This window comes from Peromyscus eremicus, chromosome 15 (genome assembly GCF_949786415.1).
Source record: "Peromyscus eremicus chromosome 15, PerEre_H2_v1, whole genome shotgun sequence".
NCBI lineage: Eukaryota > Metazoa > Chordata > Mammalia > Rodentia > Cricetidae > Peromyscus > Peromyscus eremicus.
In genome coordinates this window covers 25,309,309-25,334,523 of record NC_081431.1, presented here as the reverse complement: position 1 = coordinate 25,334,523, position 25,215 = coordinate 25,309,309, and the positions used below count along the sequence as shown (strand labels likewise).

At 42.4% G+C, this 25,215-nt stretch overlaps 1 protein-coding gene across 1 annotated transcript in view; it reads left to right on the top strand.

Annotated features, from left to right (window-relative positions):
* The first annotated feature begins 202 nt into the window (after positions 1 to 202).
* Positions 203 to 25,215, top strand: part of Rgs5 (regulator of G protein signaling 5) — a 39,853-nt gene continuing 14,840 nt past the window's right edge. Inside the window, exons 1-2 of the mRNA XM_059280259.1 lie at positions 203 to 383; positions 21,599 to 21,709. Of these exons, the coding sequence (XP_059136242.1) occupies positions 340 to 383; positions 21,599 to 21,709 (155 nt within the window). The 5' untranslated portion in view covers positions 203 to 339. The remainder of the gene's footprint in view (positions 384 to 21,598; positions 21,710 to 25,215) is intronic.

Genomic DNA, 25,215 nt, shown 5'->3' with positions numbered 1-25,215 from the left:
GTCTTCAAGCACTAATGGCCTTATCACAGTTTAGGGTCCCATTTAGCCCTGACTAAACAAACAACAGACTGTGGTGACAGAAGCAGTCAGAAGCCTGCCCCAGCAGCCCCTGCAGCCAGGGAAGCCTCCCAGCCCTCGCCTCAGGCAAATTGCCTCTGTGCTCCAGCCCACAATTTCTCCAGAGCTCGGGATTGGTCCTCCGAGCCACAGAGCTGTGAGAGAGCCTGTATATATTCCTCAGAGGCAAAGACTGCCCTAGACAGTTTTGAAGTTTCCAGAGACCCGTTCAGCTGTTGAGAAGTTCGAGAAGTCGGCTGAGGACCTAAGCCGCTTGCCAAAATGTGTAAGGGGCTGGCAGCGTTGCCGCACTCATGCCTGGAAAGGTGAGAACCGAACTTCTTCAGTGTAAGAGATAAAGGTGTGGTGAGCCTGTACTCAAGGGAGGACGCCCAGAGGAACCGTGGGATGCGGTCACAGGGATGAAACAGCTGTTTGGTGATAGACTTGGCGTTGTCTCATCTGTAGCAGTACAGAGATTTGGAAAGATCTGAGCTGGAGATCCAACAGGAGATAGATAATTCATGTGTCATTTAGTACACAGAGAGTCCTTTTCTCCCAGAAGATGCCTGTTCTGTAGGGTGTGTGTGTGTGTGTGTGTGTGTGTGTGTGTGTGTGTGTGTGTGTGTGTGTGTTTAAAAGGTAAAAAAGCTTCCAACATCGAAGCATAAAATTATCTGGTTTGAATTCTGGATACCCTACTTATTACCTGTGTGGCTTTGAGCAATTCTTTAACCTCTCACTTTCCATAGCTGTAAAGTGGAGGTAGGAAGCATGTTTGCCTCATAGGCTGGTTTGGGGGACCGAGCAAGTGTTCATGTGTGTGAAGTGCTCAGAAGAATGTCTGACACAATAGAACCGTGGAAAGAATGACCTTTATTCACGTCTAAAGATCGGGGTTGCAGGCTCTGTGGACAGTTTGCGGTGAGGTGGAGAGAGCTTCCCGTTGTTCCCAGTACCCTAACTTTGTTAGACAGAAGCTGATGGATTGCTGGGCAAAAGAAAAGCCCCCGGGATACAAGGCTTGTTTATTATGTAGCATTCTCAGACACACGGTTGTCCCCAGACTGTGCTATAGTCTGCAAAGAATCCTACATCTAAAATAAACATCTTACTAGAAACAACATCTTAACCCAGCAGCCCGTGGGATCTGGGTGGGTGGAAGGGTTCTGCTCTCTTAGGGAACGGATCTGGTTAGATTTACTTTGACAGTCAATCATTAAGGGAAGTAAAAATGACTCTTGTACAGCCTGCTTCTGTCCCTAAGGGCAGTGGCGATGTTTGTCTGAGACGGTCATATTGTTTAGTGGGCCATGAAGGACTTTTGCCTTTTTAAAACTTCACATTGTCTTTGATGGTTTCCATCACAGTAATAAATTCAAAGTGCCACTTTTTTTTTTTCAAAAAAAAAAAAAAAAGACGATACAGCATATTCCTCGGAGTCAAAAGCACAGATGTTTTAAACTGTTGAGCATAAGCAGAACCTGTAGCAGTGGTGTGTGTAGTCGCTGGCCAGTAACTCAGTAGTCCATTTTTCATTGGACCGGGGGAAGAAGGTAGATTCCAGGGCTCAGAACTATTGATTGTTTTGTTCCCTCTCACCTTCTCTATAGAAAGCTCCAGAAATAGGCAGCGTGCAGAGAGCTGAGTGGCAGCCTAACTTCTTTGGAGAGCAGATAGTGCATCTTGCTTCTCTCTTCAGCTATGAGAACGGCACACTGACTGACCATGCATTGCATGGATGGATGCCTTTAGCCCACCTGGTATTTGCAGTTGAGCAATCTGATGTCATTACCCTGGGGAACAGTTGACACCACTCCTGTGACAGTCTGCAGGAGTTTGGGCATCTTGACATTGTTAGTCATCGTGTCCTATGCTTTTATGTAAATAACACAGTGTTTACAAAGATACAGTGATGGGATTTTTGCAGTTATGCCTGTTACTGTCATGTATTAGATTCATTATCAACATTAGAATTTATTATATTTACATTTATTATTTATTCACTTTATTTCTAGTTGGGTGTTAGTTAGTGTTGTTCTTGCTGGGAATGTATATGTTTGAAGCCCACTATGGTGGATAGACTAGTGATGTAATTGAGCATTTTGCAAAATTCATAATGTTAAGAATACAGTAAGCTAATAATGTTTGGGGGGAGGTCACTGAGAAATTGCAGATTCTTACTGATGAAACAATTTCATGCATTTCAAGCCTGTACACATCTCATAGACAGCTAGATGACAAACCATACCCTGCTCACAGGACAGTGTCCCCATGTAGGAAGAGAAATGAGGACACACATTACTGAGTGCTGTAGTCCAGTATAGAGGAATAAATACAGAGTACTTTTCTCTGCTTTCCATGAGGGTGGGGAAGAACAAGCATTAGTAGTGACATGTTAGGTTGCAATGGGAGAAAGCACCATGTTTCTAAATACTGAGGTAATGAGTGTTTCCTGCAGGGGTGGAGGAGGGGTTGGAAAGAGGAAGGGGAAAAGAAACCCAGCATTTCTATAATCTGCGCAGAAAAGGCTTGGTAAGCGGGGAGGGTGGTTTGTTTCCAAGGGTGGCAGGCCTTTGGCTCTTGCCCTTAAGGCGCTTCACAGCTTGGGATGCTTCTCCTGGATCCCCTGTCACAGCTCCTTTAGTGGCTCGCGGTCCCTACGTGAACAGAGTCCTTCTTCCCACGCTCTCTCATTTAGTCTGGGTTATGCTGAATCACGGGATGTCAGATCCCAGAAACTTTGTCGGGAAGGGTCCTTGGAAGGATGTCTAATCTCATTCCCCTTCTCTAGTAAGAACTCAGAGTAGAGTGGATGGATGATTATGAAATAAAGTTTATTTTTGTTTCTGGGGCCAGTGTTAATGGCTTGTCTTGCTGGCCGGAGAGAAAAGGATCAAAACTCTAATTAATTCAGGCCGGATCAATCATTAGCCACAGGAAGCAGGATGTGAGTGGAGGCCAGCCAATAATGGGTTCCTGTCTCTCTTTTCTTTGAAAGTTTCAGTCAGTTCTCAGATAACGTGGGCTCTGGACCGTATTTTAAAGACCTACTCCAGTTGCAGGGAGGTAAAGACAGTGATAGCCTGACCCTCTGGCTGCTCTGACAGTGACTGGGGGGCAGGGCACACTACCAGCACCAAGGAGAAGGCAGCTGCAGCACAGGAAGGATGGCTTTGCAGTCTATCCCTGCCTCTGCATGAGCCCTGGAATGTAACAGGGACATGGAAGGACCAGACACCACAGTCATCCTCTTGATTCCTTCCCGCGGAAGCTGGGAAAGCCCTGGCTCTCTCTGAGCCTCATTTTCTCATCTGAAAGTGAGTGTCCATCTTGTTGGAAAGAAGTAGCACAAGGAAGAAACAAAACAAAATTCACAGGGTGACAGGCATCACAGGTAAACCCAGCTGAGTAATCCCCCCCATCCCTACCCTCCCTCTCTTTTGTATTAGAGGCAGCCCGGAAAACACTGTATTTAGTCAGTTCTATGTCCAAGCCTTTGATAAACATTATTTCATTCATAATTGTTCAACTTCCTGAAGTATTCTCCATTCTCCTTTTAAAAAATACACAGTATACTCTGTACAAAACGCTAGAAAACACATTAAAATTATGATTCTTATTCCAAAATCACCAGTAGAATTCTTTAGCACGGTAACCATCCAGTAAATGTACAAAAATTTCATGACCATTTGACAGTTGGGTTGTTTGGACTGGGATCCAAAACTTGTCACATTTGAGTTTAGGTCTCTTAGATCTCATAAACAACCCTCCCATCCCCATTGCTTAACACAATGTTTGCAGGTACAACTTAGGAAGTTCCATTATATTCTAAAAAGTTTCTAGATGGGGAGCAGGCAGGGATCCTGAACTATATACTCTTGGCTCAGGGAAGTCCTGAGCCCCCTCTAGGAATCGCTTCCTTACAGGAAGACTTGATCACACATGCTCTTCTACACTCCTCGCCCCACCACTTGCCTATTCTAAATTTGGACTTCACATACTACTATTTTTTTTTCATTTTAATTTAATTATTTTCTGCACCTAAATCCAGTCATATATTTAAAAGCTGTAGTAATTATATTTTGCTAAATGTGTACATGTCCATATATATATATAAAACCTAGAATTTGACATTACGGGCATTTGTTGACAGTTTTATATGTGTGTATTATGTATTTTGATCATAGTCACTCTAATATCCTCTCTCATCTTCTTCTCGCTCTCACTGAACCCTGTGTTCTACCCACCAAGTCTTGTTCTTACTTTCCTGTGGTTTGTTTGTTTAGTGTGTGTGTGTGTGTGTGTGTGTGTGTGTGTATGTGTGTGTGTGTGTCCAGTGAAGTTTCATTAATATTGATTGCATGAGCATGGATGGGGTTATTTACTGGAGGTTCACCTATACCTACACACACACACACACACACACACACACACACACCTGCATACACACAGATCTATATATACACACACATACATCTGTATACACATACCTACACACACACACACACACACACACACACACACACCTGCCCACACACACCTACACATTTACACACACACACACACACACACACACACACACACACACACACAGAAATAGAGCAAGTGTGGAGGGCACTGGGTCTTTTCTGGAACATCAGTAGGTTTAATCAGCCTAAAATTTGAAAGCATGCATCGTCAACTCAGCTACTCCTCATGCAGCTTTGGGGTCTTTACCTGGCCATAGAGCTCCTAGAACATCCACAGGGTGTCCCTGGTAAGGCATTCTACTGCTGCTGTACCCAGGTAAGACAACTTAACTAGGCACTTTTTCCTTTCAAAAGGAAGCGCTTCAGTGTTTAAAGGATTGTGCCAAACAGCTTTGGAATCCTCCAGACAGTAAGTACTTGAGCAGGGTCACTTCATGAGGAGCAAATGAGACTGAGACAAGTGTCCTATGGTCTCCAATTGCCTCTCCAGACACTTCATCTGGATGGCTTCTCACTTATATCCCTTAAACTCCATATTCTAGAAAGCCATTGGAGCTGTCCCTTTAGAGTTAGTGGAGGAGATGGAGCACAAAGTAAGCGGCTTGTGACAACTTGTGAGCACCCGCTCCCCAAGCGATTATTATTAGCAGTGGAGTGTGGACAGCTATTTTGGTCAAGCTGTGACTTTAGTTGATTTGTGTGTGTGGAGAACATCTGTTTCTTGATGAAGCACTCGTCTACAGGATTCAAGAAGTTTGGAAAGAATCAAGATGTTCCATCTAAAAAGTGGCTTCCTGTATTTTGACAGCTGGTTTTAAGTGGTAGCTTACAAAGGGCATTTGGGTTTGCGGAAATATGAGGCCTAACAACATGCCTTTTGGGGATTGTCTAGTCTGGTGATAACACAAGTAAGCCAGCTGAGTGGGTAGATTAAGACACGCATCCTTGTATGGTATTTTTTTTCACTTTGATAAAAGACGTATCTTTTGTTGCAATCAGGGGTTTACTCAGATTTACATTTAGTAGAAGTGAATGACTATTTGTGCGTGCATGTATGGGTGTTGTGTGTGTGGTGTGGGGTCTGTGTGTGTGCAGATGTGTACCATAGTGCTCATGTGAGGCTAGAGGACGACTTGAGAGAGTCTGCTCTCTCCTTCCATCACATGGGTCCTGAAGATGAAGGTCAGTCTTACAGTCATACCGTCAAGTGCCTTTACCCACTGAGTAATCCAGCCATCCCCAGGAAATAACTTCTTTGCCAAAGATGATTATAAATTGGTAAGCTGATCTTGGACAAATAGATGTTTCTTTATTTCATAATTTTTATTTTACACTTTTCATCACTTCCGGCACCATCTGTGTGGACCACACTAAGAAATTCACATTCCGTGGGCAGTAATTGGGTGTCTTAGTCAAGAGTTTGTTGCTATAACAGAATATCTGAGACTGGGTGGCTTGTAAGAGAAGGACATTCATTTCGACTCATGGTTCTGTAGGCTGAGCTAAGGGCATAGAGCTAGTCTCTCATACTGAGTCACAGCCCAGTGGTAGAACAAATGTCAAGTAAGTACCTATGGAAGAGATAACAGGAGATGGGTGGGGGTAGCCTTGCTGTGTGCAGCCTGCACTCAGAGTAACTAATCCAGCCTGGAGAGCCGCATTAATCCCACTAATGTCTTAGCCACCCACTCAAGGCCTCATCATCTCCCAACACTGTTACCATGGGTGATAAATTGCACTTTACAGTTTGGAAAGGAGAAACCATATTTAATTCATACTGTGCCCTACAATTGAATGCAATTTTGACACTGTTTACCTGGAGTTAAAAATCAACTTCCACAGGATAAGGTCTCTATCCCACAAGAGTATCCCTATTTCATCTACCCTGTGGACCCCAGAAACTCAAGTCATGAAGCTTGGCAGCACTTCCCTTTAGCCAGTAAGGTGGTCTTGCAAGCCAGAACTAAAGGATTGTTTTTATCACCACATTTGCTATTGAGTAATTTACTATCCCAGTTTTACTAACTAGGATAAAGGCAGTCTCTATCAAGTCCTTGGAAATCAACCGCACCCAACACTTATCGTTGTTAGTACTGCTCTCATGGGGGTGGGGGTAGGGGTGGTGAGGTGATCTAGCAAAAAAGAAAAAGGATGTTGATGTGGCATTCTCCCTAACCCCCTCTTCTGCACATCCACCAATAGAACAGGGACACATAGCAGGGACACTCAGTCCACCTCGTGTTGAATATGAGCACAGATTGAGAAGGTACATGAGTTGCCTTCCGTGCCTTTATCTCATCCTTCCCTGCTTTAGTAAACCAATGTTTTAATTGCTGGTTCCACTTCTCTCATCCCTCTGCCCATTCCGTATTGAGCACCGTGAGTTGGAGAGTGTGGTCCTTGGCCTTCCAATCATGTGCGAAGTCTTCTACTCCATTTCTCCTGTGAACTCTGAGCACCATGTCTAAGTCCTGCTGAGAAAAGTCCAGGTCAGACTCAGTGTCCTCCCTTATCAAGACCTGTCTGTAGCCTTCAAAATTACCAGCTTCAGTCTCACTGGCCAGCTCCATTCTAAGGTTCCCACCAGGAAATCTGCCAGAGAGCCATAGATAGTCTCTACACTCACACATAGTTTTGACTGTGTGTTTCAGCAGAGGCAACCATATCGGTTTCCATAGATCATGCTCAGTTAGCTTTGCTTAGAGATCAGGTTTAAGTATCTGTTTTACAATCCCAGGAAGGAGAGACATTTCCCTGTCAGATTCAGTCTCCATAAATGGAAAAGAAACACAGTTGCCTCAAAAAGAGTTCAATTTTGATTATCTAACCAACCCTTAATTGTCTGTGTTCTTCGTCAAGCTGATATGATCATCACCAGGGAGATTAGGCACCAGGGTGCAAGGGGCTCCCATTTGAAGGAGTCCTGGAAACTTATATTCATGATCATGTTTACCCAATGATATTAGAAACACAGCAAAACTTGGGTCCTCAGCAGGGGCTTGGGCCTAGGGACCTTTACTGGTCCTTATCTTGACTTTTGCCTCAAGCAATTGCAGTGAGGGTTTCATTGAGCTGCTATCCTATAAGTTTCTCTAAACTTGGGTAAACAGAAGGGATTTATTTAGGACCCTCTCATGTTGGGTGATGAGCAGGGCTTTTATCTACCCAATCCCTTAGAGTTATTAACTCTCTTAATGTTTCTTTCATCTGTTCAATTTCAATTTCTTCCTTTAAAGTTCTTAATTCTCTCTCTCTCTCTCTCTCTCTCTCTCTCTCTCTCTCTCTCTCTCTCTCTCTCTCTCTCTCTCTCTCTGCCTGTGCGTGTGTATGGGAGGGTATGCGCATGTGCCCTTGAAGGCCCACGGCATCAGATCTCGCTGGATCTGAAAACTCTCGGACTGGCTTTTAAACTATCCCTTATGCACAGTTAACCATCCCTAAAAAGCAAAGGGAGATAATGGATTCATTTCCTGTTGCCATTGTGACAGGTGCCACAAGTTTGGTAGCTTGAAGCAATGCACATTTATTCTCACACGGTTCTAGAGGTCAGCAGTCTGACATGGATCCCAGGGGCTGCTTTCTTTCTGGAGGTTGTAAGGGAGATTGATTACTTTGCCTTTTATAGCATTGGGAGGTGACCTGCATTCCTTGGCTTACGGCCCTACCTTCATCTTTAAAGCCAATGATTTCCCAGTATCTCTGCTGTCATTGTCACAGCACCTTAGGACCCTGATCCTCTTGCCTTCTTTATACAATGACCAATTTACAATGCATCCACCTTAACTTTATCACGTCTGCCCCATAAGATGTCTACAAGCCAAGACGGGACCTCTTTGAAGAGTCACTCTTTAGTCTACATGCAGGAGCTAGGGGAATGAAACTTGTGAGTCAGTCTCTCCTCGTGTCTGTTTCTATTTCTTCCTGGCTGTTGTCCATCATCTTCAGTGGAAATATCTCAGTCACAGGCAATGTCTTCTCAAAGGTTTACAAAGATGTTTTTTCCACCCAGAAGATGTTGCTCATACCTTCTGTTTTCTATGGGATGCTCATAGGCCCCCTCTGGCAATGCTCATCCAAGTCCTTAGATTTTTTTTTTCCTGTCTGTGCTTTGTATCAGTCCTGATTCACATTTGTAATATATGTTAGATTTACATCTTTCCAAGCCAGTTCAAGTCCCTAGTCTTGAGGGAAGCTCTCAGCCTGAAGGCTGATGTAATATTTGTCCATGTTGTCAACATCATGGCTTCTGGCTTGTGGCAGCTGAGTGACTGCCTGCCTGGTTCCTGGACCCTGTTGCCACATCAAGCCCAGATCTAAAATTTAGTAACAACTTCAGGGAGTTTTTATTCTTCAGTCTTCAATGTGTGAAAGTCATAGTGCAGATTGATTACTTTGAATCTGTAAGAAGTATTTTTAGGAAAATGCAAACTTTCATGTGAAAGTTTGGGAAGAATCTCTGAAGAGTTAGGACAAGGATAAGAAGTGATTGAGATCTCTGGAGTCTGAAAAAAAGAAGAGAGAAAGAGAGAGAGAGAAAGAGAGAGAGAAAGAGAGAGAGAAAAGAAGAAGAAGAAGAAGAAGAAGAAGAAGAAGAAGAAGAAGAAGAAGAAGAAGAAGAACAAGAGGAGGAGGAGGAGGAAGAGCAGGAGGAGGAAGAAGAAGAAGAGAGAAAGAAGAAAGAAGGAAAGAAAAAAAGAAAGAAGGAACAAAAGAAAGAAGGAAAGAAAGAAAGAAGGAAAGAAAGAAAGAGAAAAGAAAACACCCCTTCTTCCTGGCATGCAGTCTCTGACAAATCAGGCACCCCCAAACACTGATCCTTCCTGAGGTTCCTTGGAATGCTCCCCACCCAGGAACAAGCCATTCTCCCTCCCTCGAACTCCCAAACAAAAATTCTTTGCCTTCCATAGCTCATACCGCTTCTTAGGGGTGGGAGGTGAGGCAGGGGTGGTTCACACCTATGAGCCAATTGCCTTGACCTCTTGTGCATGCTGAGGCCACAGGTATGAACCGCCATGCCCAGGGATCATCACATCATACCCTATATCCCCAGATTCACCTTTGGATCAATATTTGGCATCAAATTTTCATAACAATAATATGACATAGACATCAACATGTTACTATTTTACTAATAATGAATACATGCCAGCTCAGAGTCAGAAAGTGAACCCCACAAACCTCAGCTCAGCCACAGGTATGCTAACTCCAAATTGAGGACTTTTAGCACACGTCAAGGCTGAATTCTAGTAAGTCACCCCATCCTTGTCTCCACATAAAGGGGAAGCTACCAGAAGCCAGAAATGCTTATTAATATTATAAAGTATTCCCACGGTATCTATTACAAACCATGACAAACAGCTCTTGTTCCATTAAAGTCAGACAAGTAAATTATTATAGAAATGAATTTACAAAACAATAGCTAATTCTTGAAAATGGAAATCTGAGAGATTATAAGCTTCTGTTTCAACATTTCCTTTTCCAGGAAAAGAGAAAAGATCATTTGAAATCTAATTCCAGCGATAGAAACCATTCTCTGGTCCTCATTGCTGTGCCATTATTTTCTCAACAACCTACTTTTAGTTATTTGGCAAAGAGAAACACTGTATAAGACTTCTGATTTCTCAGGCCAATAATGCATCATGAGAGAAGACACCGAGTTAGTGAAGTGATGGAACTCATATTGATGTTCAGTAAGATCTTAATCTTGGTGTATTCTCCTTTTCTTCTCTTTCCTTTTCCCCTTCGCTAATACCCTTCATTTATCCTTTCATCTTCTCTTTGGGAGATGCTAAAGGAGCTGAAAGTAGGAGCCACATGCAGTAGCAAGGATTTAGTCTGCAGAGCCTCTCTGTCATTGAACAGAAAAGAATGCTTGGCGGCTGTGGGTACCACCACTGTCCACAGAAGCTCTCGTGGGAACTTTGCTGACCCTTCCACCTTTAGAACTCAAAATTTCCACAAATATCTGTCTTCTTCAACTGGAGGACCATTTCCCACTATTCATTATCTAGCTTCCAAACTGAATTACCAAAAGTCCAGGGTTCCTGCCAGCGCTATTTTGAATAAGATGGGGAATTGAAGGTCAAAGGGAAATGAGCTGTTTCTGGCCTGTCCGTCTCGTCCCTCCACTGCCTCTTCATTACCCCCAATAACCTACCCTGAATGAGAAGTATGTCAGAGATAGGCCATAAAAGCTTGGGAAATGTCCCGATTTCCGTGAGAATCCTTAAGTAGAGAGTGGACAGAGCTTGGGAAAAACAATGCTATTGTGAAAATACAAAATAAAGCAACATCAGAGATGTCGCAGCATGGCTGCATTGTGCTGGGCAGCTGTCAAGCCTATAGAAAAAACAGCCTTGATGAGGACAATGCCAACTCATACTCCATGCTTTCAGGGTTGCTCATGTTACCAGGTAGAGATTATCTGAAAGAAGCTTACTGTAATCAACTAGGTACATACTCATTGAGTGTGTCCCATCTCCTTCTTCAATGCATGTCTATCAGTGCACACAGACCATGGCAGACAACTATTGTTCCAATAAAGTCACACATGTAGATTAGTACAGAACAAATGCATGGATCCTGTGTACACAACGCTATGATAGGGCCAGCCGTAGTAATAATAACACACAAGCTTATCAAATATTTACTCAGCACCAAAATGCTGCTGTAGACACCTCAGTGGGATGAGTTTATCATCCTCACTCTGGATCTCCATCACCACTTTGTTATGCAAAGTGAGTTGTGATATTTAGTGACATGGGAAAGGACCCTGCTGGATGGCGGAAGGTAGACAACACAGACATATGCTGTGACTCTGGTTTCATTTTCCCGCTCCATCTCAACAGCTAAAGCAACTGGATAGGCTGAAGTGGTAACAGACTTTGGGGAAACGAACGAAATCAGAAGGGTTTTAAACTGGTGTGTGGTAGAGGAGAGATGGGGGCGGGGGATGCTTGTGAGCTATCCATGAGGTCCTTGGCATGCAAGAAATTGTGGGGGGATAGTGGGAGACAAGATCGGTAACAAGAGACATGGAAAGCCAGAAAGCGATGATGTTTTCGGTGTGGGATCGACCAAGCAGGGCATGGGCAGGGATGGCATGGGAAGGGGAGGATACGGTTAGTGAGGTGGATGTCACAGCAGTTCAGTTCTTTAGAACTGGTAAAGTTAAATGTGGAACAGGAAGGACACATTGAAAGAATTTTCTGGAAAAAAAGGAGCAACACGTGTGACCAATCATCTATTGGAATGAGGAAGACATAAGAATCAGGGGGTACAGGTTATAGGAACGAGGTGTTTGTACTTACAGATGAAATGGGGCATTGGGAAGGTGCGGAAGGTATGGTGCAGAAGGTATGGTACCATGCACAGCCCGTGAAGATCTTGGGTCCTTGCTTTTCTCATTTATGAGCCAAAGACGTCAAACGTTACAACTGTAAAATCTTACTACAGTTAGGGGGTTAGCAGGAGTCTCATCATCTGTTTCCTTTCGTCCCCCCTGGCCCTCCCTCCTCTCTCTTTGACTGGAGCAGAGAACTCAAATCTCACTCAAGATCACCCAGCACAGTGACTAGCTTGGCAGGAGGGTTGAGTCAAAGGCATAACACTGTCACTGGTCACGATGTGTCTCCCTTTACTGCCTCTGGCTCATTGTTCTGAGACTATTCTAGATATGCCCCTTCCTACAGGATTTTCTGCAATAACATTAGAAATTATAAACCCTAAGATTCATGGTGTGCCATGGTACATGTGCCAGGCACCAAGAGAAACGCCTCACATACAGTAACTCATTTCACCAAGACAAAAGATGCTTAGAAGGTAGGCACCATTGTTCTGGCTGGAGATGAGAAAACAAGCCACCAGAGTTCCGAAAGTACCCAAAGCCACATGTGTAGCAAAGTGAGCTGAGAAGTCTGAGGCTGCCATGCCTGCACTCGGTTATTATGCTATCCTGTTGTTTCCTTCAAGGAAAAGGAGCTTTTTTTGTGGTGGGGGAGGGGAGTTGAGCTTTCTGGACAGACACTCAATGCTCTGCTTGGCTTCTTTCAAGGAACAGCCCTCTCAACATGTAGACGGTTGCTTTCGGTCCTGTAATCTGAGATGGGATTCTCATCAGTTACAGACAGACATTTCTTTTCTGCCAAGGGCAGGGCAGAGATTAAATAGGGTTCAGTGTATTATTTGTGAGTGCGAAATGGGCTGGAGGTCTGGAAAGTATCTTATGATGTCACTGGGATGGATCCAGGTGGTCACAGGACATGGTTATCCAAAGCAGCTGGCTGTTACTCTTGCCTTGATGGCTTTTCTTGGTAATGGAAACTTCTCCACATTTATTGTTCACTATTTCCATGGTTTCACCACAGTTATGGTTCATAAATTCTCCTAAACGCCTTCTGTTTGAATTTGAGCAATCTCTCTCCTTCGCAGGAGTATTTTTCTACTTATAAAAAGCTGGCTTTTTTTTTTATCATTTTAAATGGACGCCGTTATTTTTAAGTTTCACATTTGGAGCTCCAGGGTCTCTGGCAGTCAGTCCAGGGTCTGCTGGTTGGGTGTGGCTTTCATCTTAGGTTGAGCTGCAAGCTCTGCTGCTTTGGATTCAGAATCACTATGGACACCGTTCTATCCATCCTCCACCTCTGTAGTCCTCCTTTGCCCTGGTATGTGTGACAACAGGCAGAGATGTGCAGCTACCATAGGGTGGCACTGACTAGTTCTTGAGCCTTAAATGGCAGGATTTTTGCCCCCTATCAAGGGGAATCTCTCTCTCTCTCTCTCTCTCTCTCTCTCTCTCTCTCTCTCTCTCTCTCTTCTTTATTTTTTCTTTCTTTCTGTGTCTCAAACATAGTCTTCAACACGATCAGGAAGAAGCTATAGTGTGTCCTCAATGATTTATGGAAAAGAGACACTGAAGGAGAATACAGCCCTCCATCATCACCTATTTTTGCAGAAGTTCAGGGTTACAAGTCCCCAAGTCAAAGGAGTATTAGGAGTTAGAACAAACACTGAGTGGCATGGATGTTAATAAGTAGAAATGGTGATGATGAAGATGGTGATGACCGTGGTAGCAATGGTAATAATAACAGTAGCTGGCATGTACTGCTAGCATCCTGTTTATGACCAGGCCAACCTTTACTGTTATTATCTCTTGCACTCCTCACAGAAACTTCCTACACCATCTCCCAATTTATCCTCATTTTACAGATCATGTGTTTGAGGCCCAGGGATACACAGCTTGTGTAAGTTCACTCCGATAGTAAGTGGTTATTGGAAAATAAGATGATCTACTCAAGACCAGTTCTAGGTTATTTTCGGTAGGTAACCAACTATATTAATGGTTGGTTGTGGGTAGTTGTTTTTAATAGCTTTGCTATCAGTTTATGAAAGTAAGACCACTGTACCCACAATGAAACCAAACTGAACACATACTTTTTGGGCAAACACTTAAGCTGGTGAAAGTGTTTGTATAATTCCACGATATCAACAAAGTTCAAGTGGTCTGTGTTCTGCTTGCGCCTTGTGTGAAAGATTCACTAACCCACAATAGGAACAGAGAGTTGAGATGCTGATGGCCTCATGGTTGATATTAGACAATGAAAAACCTCAGAGTCAACAAACGGATCTGGGGCTAAGCAGGGTTCCATCAAGCCCCAGGTTCCATCTCTAGGAGTGAAGGCTTAGTTCCGTCTTTGCACACTTGGTTTAACATAGACAGGGGGTCCACAGGAAGCTTACTAGTCCAAATCTGAGCCTCACTCCTGTGACTGGAGAGAGACCATTATTTGTAGCAAATGCTCTGCTAACAGTGATCTTGATCAGGTCAGCAGGAACAGTTATAGATGGTCCCCCAGGAGCGGAACTTTCTACAAAGCTTGCTGACCACCACTGAGAAGGGAATATCTGATCTACACCCCAATCTCACACTGTAGCAACTGTAAGAAGCTAAAAGTGCGACGAACTAACAGATCTCATCACTTCTAGCTCTTTTGTTTTTGCCTTTTCTTCCACAGGAGATTTCCAGACAAGTAGTAGTGTGTGGCATGGAGCATGCGCACAGCAGAAATACTGTTTGTTAGTCTGTTAAGTAAACAAATGAGTAGAAGAAGAAACTGCATATGGCCCTGTTTTTAAATTGACACTCTGATCTTATGAAGAAGTTAGCCTATTTAAATAAAGGCCCTGTGGACTACCTATATGTGTGTATGTATGCTGTGTGTACATGTGTGTTTGTGTATGTACATTTGCATGCAAGCCAGAGGACAACCTTGACTGTCATCCCTCAGAAGTTTAATTTATTTATTTTATTTTATTTTATTGAGATGAGGCCTCTCACTGGCCTATAATTCACAAAGTAGGCTAGGCCGGCTGGCCAATGAGTACCTAAGGACCAACTTGTCTCCCACTGTCCGGAACTGGGATTATAAGTGCATGCCACAGTTCCTGACATTTTTTAAAACCTAGTTTCTGGATTCCTCAGGCTTGCAAACTGAATACTTGATCTCCTGAGCACCTCCCTAGTGTTTTGTTGCATTTGCCTGTGAGGTCATCTTCATGACCACAGTTTGGGTACAGCCGAGGTAAAAGCTTGCACACAAAAAAGGCAGTAGTTGTTATTAAGTCTGACAGGAAACGGTGGAACCTAACAAGAGCTTGAAGGATGTAAGAGATAAATGTGTTTTCTATAAATATGTCATATTTGACAGCTGGCGTTGTCAATTCCATTTTTTTTTCAACCATCTTATAGTTCAGAATGTCGTATAATGTAGTTTATCACATGAGCCGTGGGAAACAGCTGTCATTTCTGAAGCCGCATCTCAGTTCCTTAACAATGACGGCACTGTGTATTTCTCCCCGTCTTTCTTCACCTTTCTACGTAACTGAGGGATATTTTATGCAAAACGAACTCTAGGGTCATTTGCCTAAGGTACCAAATATAAATAATGTAAATTAGGTAAGAAATTAGGTATACATTTTAATGTACCACACTGCATTAGGTGGCTACAACAAAAGCAGTGGGTGGTTTCTTTTTAGCCAGATGAAAGTAGTAGATACCAGAGTGATGAAGTTTTTCTACATCTAAATGGCTCGGCCTTGCCTTCTCCCAAGCCTTGAGAGTTGATCATGATTTTAATCAGTCAAGTTCAGAAGAACTCGGGGGTGGAGGGCGGTGGGGGGGAGGGTTGAAGATGGTAAATAAACAGCATTGGTGTGTGTGTGTGTGTGTGTGTGTGTGTGTGTGTGTGTGTGTGCGCGCGCGCTCGCGCGCCATGGATATTTATTGTTTTTTTAGTAATCAAGAAGCATATAGTCTTTGCACCTTCGTGGAAAGAAGCCTGCAGGGTTTTCTTAGCTAGATCCAGGGGTCTTTCTACGGCCATTGTAGCGCATGCCTCTTCCTGGCCTCTTCCTGCAACACAGATTTGGGTTGCATTGAGTTTCACCATCCAATCATAGATCAAGTCTTTTGGAAATGCCGTTTTGAAAATGCTGCTCTACGCATCCCAAGCTTCCTACAGAGTGTCTTTCTTCATGGATGTACTTGGAATGTGTCTAGAGTCCAGGATTAAACCTGCTTGTGATTGCCAGATGTGTTACAATCACAGGCCCCTCAAAGGCCCCTCAAAGGTCTCTTTAACATAGTAAGATGTACTCTTGCATTATTTTCAGATTCCTCTTCTCATTAAAATATACCCTATGTAAGTGGTGTGAATAACTGAATGTATGCTCTGCTTAAACCCTGCTTGCCTGTTTTCTTGCCCCTTTCCATTTCCGTTTCTTTCTTGTTTTCATCCTTAGTGCCGGCGATCTGCTCAGGCCCTTGCCTGTGCTAGGCAAACACTTACCACGCTTCCTCCTCAGCCTCTTACTTCTCTGCCTCCAGTTACTTTAAAGGTAGAAACTGAACTCAGTCATTTTATGGTTCTTGCAGTCATCTAGTGGCTTTTCGTCTCTCCAGTCAACCAAATTAGTCCATTGAGATTTTAGAAGATCGTAGGGAGTTGGGGGGTGGGCAGCTGAAGATGGTAGCTAATAAACATTGGAGGATGTGTGTGCATTTCCATGGCCAGTTATTTTTTATTTTTTATTTTTTTATTTTTTTATTTTTAGGAAACAACAAAGCACATAGACTTTCCACATTGTGTCCCATCAATATTTTTTAAATGATGGGAAAAAACATCTACAGTCTAGTTCGCATGGTATACAATTGTGCCTTTAGGGTAGTTCCAAATGTCATCAGGGCCAGAAACACCATCTCCATCCTTGAAATATCTAGAATCCAAGTCTCTCTACAGGCTCTCAATCAAATTTTCTTGAATAGAGTTCTATTTCTAAAGAGGTTGCGTGGCTTCTGTTTGTACTGAGTCCTGGTGCTGCCCTTGCACACACATGCATTGGAAGGTCAGAACTTGCGACCCGTGTACCTGGTAGGAGGAGGTACTAAGGTGGTCCATGGCCTGTGGAATCCCAATCCCCTGGCCAGCATGCCCACACTGGGGCAGATTTAGCTTTGCACAAGGCTACTACTATTCAGACCCTTGCAGCTTGAAGCTCCTGGTGTGACTCATCTCCAGAGCTGTCTTCCTCTGAGCCTTTAATTAAACTCTCAGCCAGGCATTTCCAATTGATGTGATTTCAAAACAAGTTGTTGTTTTTTTTTCTCCCTTGTAACACAAAAGGATAACAGGGGAGGAAGACCAGAAGCGATACAAATCATTTCTTGTTAATCAGCATTAATATAATTTAGCCAGAGAAAAATGCCTAGTGTGCAGCCCAAGAAAGCTAGAGACTGTGGCTGACATGGTAAACAAATTAGAAAGTTTTCCTCTCCAGATAGAGATGCTTTTGAAATCCAATTAATGTCAGATGCATTCAAGTTTATCTCTAAAGGGGAAACTAATTCGGCGAGTTTGAGCTTATTTGTTTTTCCCGTTGATTCTCGCTATTCCCACACTTGTGTGAGGCTCTGACGGGAAGGTAATCCAGGGTGAGGCCGTCTTCTAGGAACTCTCGAGCAGTATAGCAACTCCGTGTTTTTTTTCTTGTTGTTATTGTTGTTTGTTTGTTTGCTTTGTTTTGTTTTGTTTTTAAGATGCCAAGTATTCCGAGTGGCTGGAACTTTATCATTTGCCAACTTTAAATGATCACTGCTTGATGAACATAAATGCAATAGTATTCATCGTTTTCTGCAAATGAAAAATTAGGTCAGTCGACTTGCCACTAACTTTTCAATGTCCTCTCCTTAAGCCTATATACTAAGCCAGGAATAAAGTGCTTCCCAAACATTGCTTTGCAAAGCACTTTGTTCCCCCTCTTTTGCATTCCCGAGGCAAACAAGAGGAAAAGGATGCTTGGTGTTTTGGTATGGTTATCAGTTCTGAGAATATATGTGTGTGTGTGTGTGTGTGTGTGTGTGTGTGTGTGTGTGTGTAGTGAGTATCGTATATCTCAGGTGGCTATGCAGCCGAGGGTAACCCTAAACTTCTCATCCACCTGCCTTTGCCTCTTAAGTGGTGAGATTATAGGCCTTTGCCATCATGTCCAGTTTATGTGGTTCTGAGGGTCAAACCCTGGGCTTCTCACATGGTAGGTAAACATTCAACCAACTGAGATTCATCCCCACCCTCACAAGGTGATTTTTTTAAATAGGTGATATTATAAACAGCACTTCGTTTCTAGATCATTCCATTCACACAAAAAGCCAAACCCACCTAACAAATGATATAGATAAAATATTTCTGGGATTTGGGAAATGTGTTTGAAGAGCCTTTTCTCTAGCTTTAACTCTTTCCTGCGTTCATGTCAAATACGCCACAAGCATGGCAGTCCCTTGTCATCCTTCCATTGGGAAGAGGGAGACAAGATGGCGGCCTCATTGAATACAGCATTCTGATCTCTAAGTCATATTTCAAGAGCAAGCAGTCCTTTCACACGGCCTTCTCTCTGCCCTGCGAGATCAGTCAGACGAAAGTTAGCAGATTTATGAGAAACACAAAAGGTCTCACTCATTTGGGTGACAAATGGCCATTCTCCAACTCTACTTCTGCTTCCTCTGAGAAGTCCCCTGGACTCACCCCAATGGGAATTGGGACTTCCTGTGCAGGGCCTGCTCCCTTCTGGAAAGCCCAATGTAAGACCTTAATAGGCACCAGGAAAGCAAAGACCAAGGCTTATAGGTGTTTATATGTTTATTATGTGCTACCTGGTTAGCAAATATAATCAACTTGTAAATTAGTAAGTCATACATGAATGAATATGAATAAATGAATGAATACTTTAAAAATGCCCAACTCCTTTGTTTTAACTACTCTCTAATGCATGACTATTACTCGTGCATGGGAGATTATAAACCAGTATCTTTCTACCTTTTACAAAAGCAAATGGCTCAGATAATGCAAAAGAAAAGGTCAAAGAAATAGAAGTGGAGGAGGCAGGGAAGGAGAGGAGGAGGAAGCCTAAATTCTGAAGGACCAACAAAACCATGGAAACCCCCAAACATGAGAGCTTATCACTAGGGTTCATGTAAGTGTTGGTGGATGTGATGTTGTGTCAAGGTCGATGCTGGTAGCAGTTCTCTTTATGTGCACAAAGGAAGAGCCGTGTGGAGGCCAAGAGGCAGATGATTCTCTTCATAGTGTAGTGTGCCTGAGAGAAGATAAACCTTTTATCTCTGACCGCAAATTCGACATATTGACCAGCAGAGGGCAGTCACAAGTGCTGCATACATTTCCCAATCAACTCCCAATAATGATTTTATTCCAGATAATATAATATGGATAGTCTTACTTCCAGAGTTAGAATATTCAAGGAAGCTTTCTTGATTTAAAAATAACCTATGCAATTTTTTTGACCTTTCTATTTGGTGCTTATAGGCAGGAAGCATGGGTTAAACCTGGTTGAAAACAACGATTCTGCAGTTAACGCTAACTTTACAGAAGTAGAATTGTATTCCAAAGGCTGTGCTTAGTGACTCATGTTATAGCACATTTGATCATCACAAAAGTCTGAGAACTTACCATTTCATCAGTCCCAACTTCCAAGCCAGGAAAACTTAACATCAGATAATTTAAGCGACTTGTAGAGCCTGGAATCCAGGGAGCCTTAGCTTACTCAGTTTGTTATATAACAGTGCTCCCCCCCCCCCCAGAACATTTCCAATTTCTACATCAATGCTTTGTTCCGCTGAGCTCTACTTAATGTTACAGAGTGCTGGAGCTGTGTTTGCTCACAGAGAAGCTTCTAGAGAAAGAATTGAAGCAAAAAGATACCACAGAGTTAACTATTTCTAAGTCAGCTTCAACATCATATTTTGAGCTAAAAGGAAATTCAATATAGTAATTGGATATTTGTGGGGTTTGAAAGTTACAAGGCTGGATTTTCTTCACTTTGACTTTAATAAACATAATTTTTAAACTTGGCCATGAATTTTACCTCTGTGCCACCTCTATGCATAAATTAAGAAAGTATGTTTGCACTATCAAAATCGTGTCTGGTTACAATGTGACCCCATCATAGCTCTTTAAGGCTTTCCTTATGATGGGCACTGACTTGGAGACAAATGTTAACAGATTGGTAAGAAACAAAATCAAGATAATTTTAGTTCATGATGACAAATACTATTGAATACTTGCTAGGTTGCCAAGCAACTGTGCCAGGCACAAAGATTAAAAGGCATTTAAGATCCAACTCCTACCTTTAAACCGTTCTTCTATACAGCTTGGAAAATAGGCACAAATCAATAACCGTAATGCAGTATGATAACCTGATAAACCCTGTGTTAAAAGTGTTCATGTTAAAAATGTGGCACATGGAGTACCATAGTGACAAAGGAAGGGTGGTCTGGGGTGTCCTGGGAATTCATATTTGAGATTAGGATTTTAGGGCTGGCAAGATAGCTCAGCTGGTAAATATACTTTCAACACAAGCCTGATAACCTGAGTTTCATCCCTAGAAAACACAACAAGCCTGATGCTGTGGATCACATCTGTAATCTTGGCACTCCTATGATGAGATAGGAGGTGGAAACAGGAGAATTACCTGGAATCTCCCAGGACATTTAGATTGGAGTACTCAGAGTAGCAGATATGAATGACCTTGCCTAAACAAAGAGGCAGGCAAGAATTAACTCCCAAAATGTCTTCCGACCTCAACAGATGTGTCTTGGCAATGTGAACACACACACACACACACACACACACACACACACACACACACCATATAGATACATTTATATATGTACAGAGAGAGAGATGCATACAATTTTCATGGTCTGTTTAAAGTATAGATTCATGAAGATGATTTTCTTCAAAGATTGGTTTGGAAACTAGGTGAAAATCATCACATTCTATCCTCTGATGGAAGACTATCCCGATTCTGGCCATTTCTGCAGAAGTTAAAGGACTATTAAATCTGTAGTCCATCTACTGGAAATCGCTCTCCTCTATGAAGGCTACTGCAAGGAGGACACCACAGCAGCTACAGTGAGACAGTGAGAAGGAGCTTTAGAACAATGAAGCAAAAATAGTTTAGTTTTAGGATTGGAAATGGCTTCCAAAGACATCCAGCTTTACGCTATGATTTTATAGAAAGGGGACAGAGATCCGACAGTCAAAATAAAATCAAAATTGTTCAACTGTCATGCATCTAGTTGATGGGCAAAGCCAGAGCCTTCAGGAACCTGCTAGACAGTCCAGTTAGTAATTACACTTGAGAATTCTGCAGACAGACTGCTCAGGCTTCCCTATACACCGACTGGGCTGTATTGAGATATTTAAACTTCCTGTCCTTCAATTTTCTCCTCTGTGAAATGGGAACATATGGAAATGAGAAAATATGAATAGAACAATTAAGGTTGGGATGAGATACTGCGTAATAATTGGTGTCTTCTAAACACAATTTTTGGAGCTCTGGTGTCCTATTTTCTACCTTGACGTTCTTCTTGTTGCAGTAGGAATCAAAAAAACAAATGAGATTCCTTCCACTTTCCCTTCTCTGATGCAGAGAGAAATCACTGTCTTAGATTTGTGTACCCATGTGTCATTCTTGTTTCCTGACATCTGTCCTTCCAGGGCCAAGGAGATCAAGATCAAGTTGGGAATTCTCCTGCAGAAGCCAGACTCTGCTGTTGACCTTGTCATTCCATATAATGAGAAGCCGGAGAAGCCAGCCAAGACCCACAAGTGAGTCATGAATATGGATTCCTCCCATTTTCCTCCAGACGAGGGTTGTTTTTCAAGCATATAGCACCGTCATTCATCTGTAGAACTACCCTTTCAATTACTGAAGACCATGTGAGTCCTCAGAGAGTCAGTTCATAAATAGCATATTTTTGACACTTCTGTGTATGGATCGTAACATTAAACACTTGCAAAATTGAAAGAAATAGAGCCTTGCCTCATCTTGGGGAAGATGAACTGTACTTTATAAAATGGCACCAGCCACTCAGTTATTGACTATAAGGTCAAAACATCTGATAATTTATTGGCTTGGGTCAAGTAACCCTGATCCAATTAATTATGAGCCCTGCACACTCATCAGGAAGTAATGCCCAAGGCCTTTTCCTTAGGAGAGAAACGTGAGCAAGATCATGCTGATGAAAAGGCTGACAATTTAGGACTCGATAGTTTCTTCTTGAACGTACAAGGTTCCCTTCAAGGTCCAATGGAAGAGAAGAACCACAACTTCAGGGAGGAATGGCACCTCACCTAGCTGTTCTCACTTAATGCACACCAAGCATTGTTTTCTCAATTCATAAAAAAACATATTCTTGATGGGGATTTGACAGTCTTCTGTCTCTCAGCTTCAGCTGTGTACATCATCCCCACCCAACTCTTCCATCTGTGTAGGCATGGCAGGAAAGTATGATTCCAAAGAGTCAAGAATCTACCTACTTTTTGTTGTTGTTGTTGTTGTTTGTTTGTTTGTTTTTGCTTTTGTTGTTTGAGACAGGGTTTCATTTTGGTGCCTATCCTGGATCTTACTCTGTAGACCAGGCTGGCCTTGAACTCACAGAGATCCTGCCTCTGCCTCCGGAGTGCTAGGATCAAAGGTGTGCGCCCCCACCGCCCGGCTGAATCTACCTACTTTAACTCAGTAACACCATCCATACCATCGCCACTGTCCATCATCTTCCATTAGCTCCCTAGACCCTTAGTGTCTGGACAGATGCACTTAATCTTCCCTTTATAGCAGAGGTACCCATGGGAATGAAGGCGGGAAGCCAGAAAACCAAGGATGCCAACTCCTTCATTCTGCTACCTAAAAGCTTCAAGATCACAGATGTGTGGGAAAAGTACCGGAGTTCCTTTTAACTTTGAGTTCTCTTTTTTAATTTAATATTTGTATAAATTGGCCAGCCCATCCTTTGTCCAAGTGACCTTCAACTTAATATAGTTGATTGGCTGGTAGATTCAGAACTGGGTTATTTTGTTTTAAAGTCATTTTCCATCATCCTAAGTGGATATTTCCATTTTCCTCCTTTTATGACTTCAAAGTGTTCACAAACCGGAAGTGAGGCATAATTGAATTTTTCTACGGTTAAAAAGGAGAAGCTAATTCAATGTGAAGCAGCAGGCTGCCTGTCCTAGTAGACAGCAAGAGCCACGGTGCATAGCCAGCAGGTCAAAAGGTCTATTTTGAAGCAAACAATGTGGTAATTATTGATCTGTTGGGATTAACATTTCAAATGTAGCTCTCTATTTCCTGCTTTGATTCTCTTCTCTGAATGCCATACAGACACTTGAACTACTCAGCTCTTAGGGATTCAAGAAAGAAATGGTTGGAAAAAACTCGGGGCTGAAATTTCTTGGCTTATTTACTCTTCTTGTCTTCTATTCCCTCCCTTCTTCCAAAAAATATTATTTGATATTGAGAAAAAGAACAACCCTTCCCATCCCCAGGGGCTGCTGCATGTGACTGCTGTTTTCAACAGGGAAATTTGACAAGTGCTCCTTGCAAACATACATGCTCTATTCTACCTCTTCATGTTGGGTGGATTTCTGTGCTTTTAGCCTTCAGGGAATGACCTTGCTCTTCACGAGCTCAGCCAAACTCATTTATTCACTTACACATTTCTCTGTATTTTTTTAAACCCATTTTTTTCTGAGTAGAAAAATAAATCTTTGATTGAAGGTATATATTTTTAGCTTCTCTCATCTTCTTTGGGCAATTGCTTTGAGGAAGTACTTTCTATTTATTTTTTTTAATATATTTTAACTTCTCATCTGAGTTTAAAAAAAATGAGGCCCTGGGAAACAAGAAAATAAGAAAAAGCCCCTAGAAAATAAGCTATCTGTGGTCTTATACCAAATCCCAGCTTCTCTTATCACTTTGGTATTCAAAAATTGGTCCTGGGTCTTCTTCCATTAGGAGAAACCAATTATTATTATTTCATGCTGGAAACAAAATTCCCTCCCTCATCCTTTTGGTGCTGATGCGTTTCTCTTTGCTTTCATTGGCTGATGCTTGTAGACTTTCATCTCCTCTGTAAATCTCAACATCCTTGATGAAGGTATTGTTCCTAATTCTGGGTGTCTGACCTATCTGCAGAGTTGACCTGCTTTGTCATAGCTTCCTCTTTATCAGAACTCTCCTCCTAACTCATGGTCCTGTGTTCTCCCTCTCCCTTTCCTACTCTGCCCACCCTCTGCCCCTCTGCATCCCCAAAGGCTGCTGAAGGTCCTCAGAATGAATAATAACCAAAATTTGTAAGCCACATACGTTGAGTTTGTAATAACATTATGGTTTGTAATATGCTGAGTTACAAAATGTCAGGGGCAGATACTCTTTCAAGTAGGTTTTTATATTCTAAATGTCCCTCCTTGACATCTGTTACCAATTTTTGACTGAGTGTATTGATCTTATTGTGTCTACCACTTTAAAATCCCAGAAAGGCCTCCACAAATAACTAGTCCTAACCCTGGCTGATGACAAACAGTCACAGCACATTATCCTGTGTGTTCCTGTACCTGCTTCACTGCAGAGTGAGCCTTGAAAGGAAATATGTACAATTTTATGGATATAAGAAAAAGACATTTCAAAAGTATGTAACCTATTCATGGTGCCAAGAGTCCCATTGGCCATGGGGTAAGGACCAAATAAATGGGCATGGACTCGAGCCTGCCTGTGCTGCGTAGGACAGGAAAAAAGAACAGAGTAAGCTCTCATAAATGATGCCAACGAACTCAAGGTTTGTTTTCTTTGTCAAAAGCAAGAACATGGAAAACATGATCAAGGATAATCAAGTATATACAAGACACTATATAGATTACCAACTAAACCAAGACCAAAAGGAAACCAACCCTACAAAATCCAGCCATTGGTACTGGCAAATTAAATTCTTCCCCAAGGCTAATATTGGCCAGTATTGCCAGCAGGTGTAGCAATGGCTCATGGCTCTGTTCATTCAAATCTAAACAGTGAGTCATCTGTGGCTTTCCACAAGGCTGATTCAGGATAAACTGAGCCAGACTTTGGTTACCTATCAATTTGGCACCTACTTATTAAAAGATGTCCTACATAGTGTATTTTGCTCATGACCTATCAAGTCCATAAATGGCCAACAGATGTCCATATGCAGGCTCCAAATTGAACATGTATTTTTGGTCTTTACAGCCAGCCTCACTTATTACTTCAGACTGATGCTGTGGGCATAGGAAAGAATAGGAAAGTTCTCTAGGAACAATAC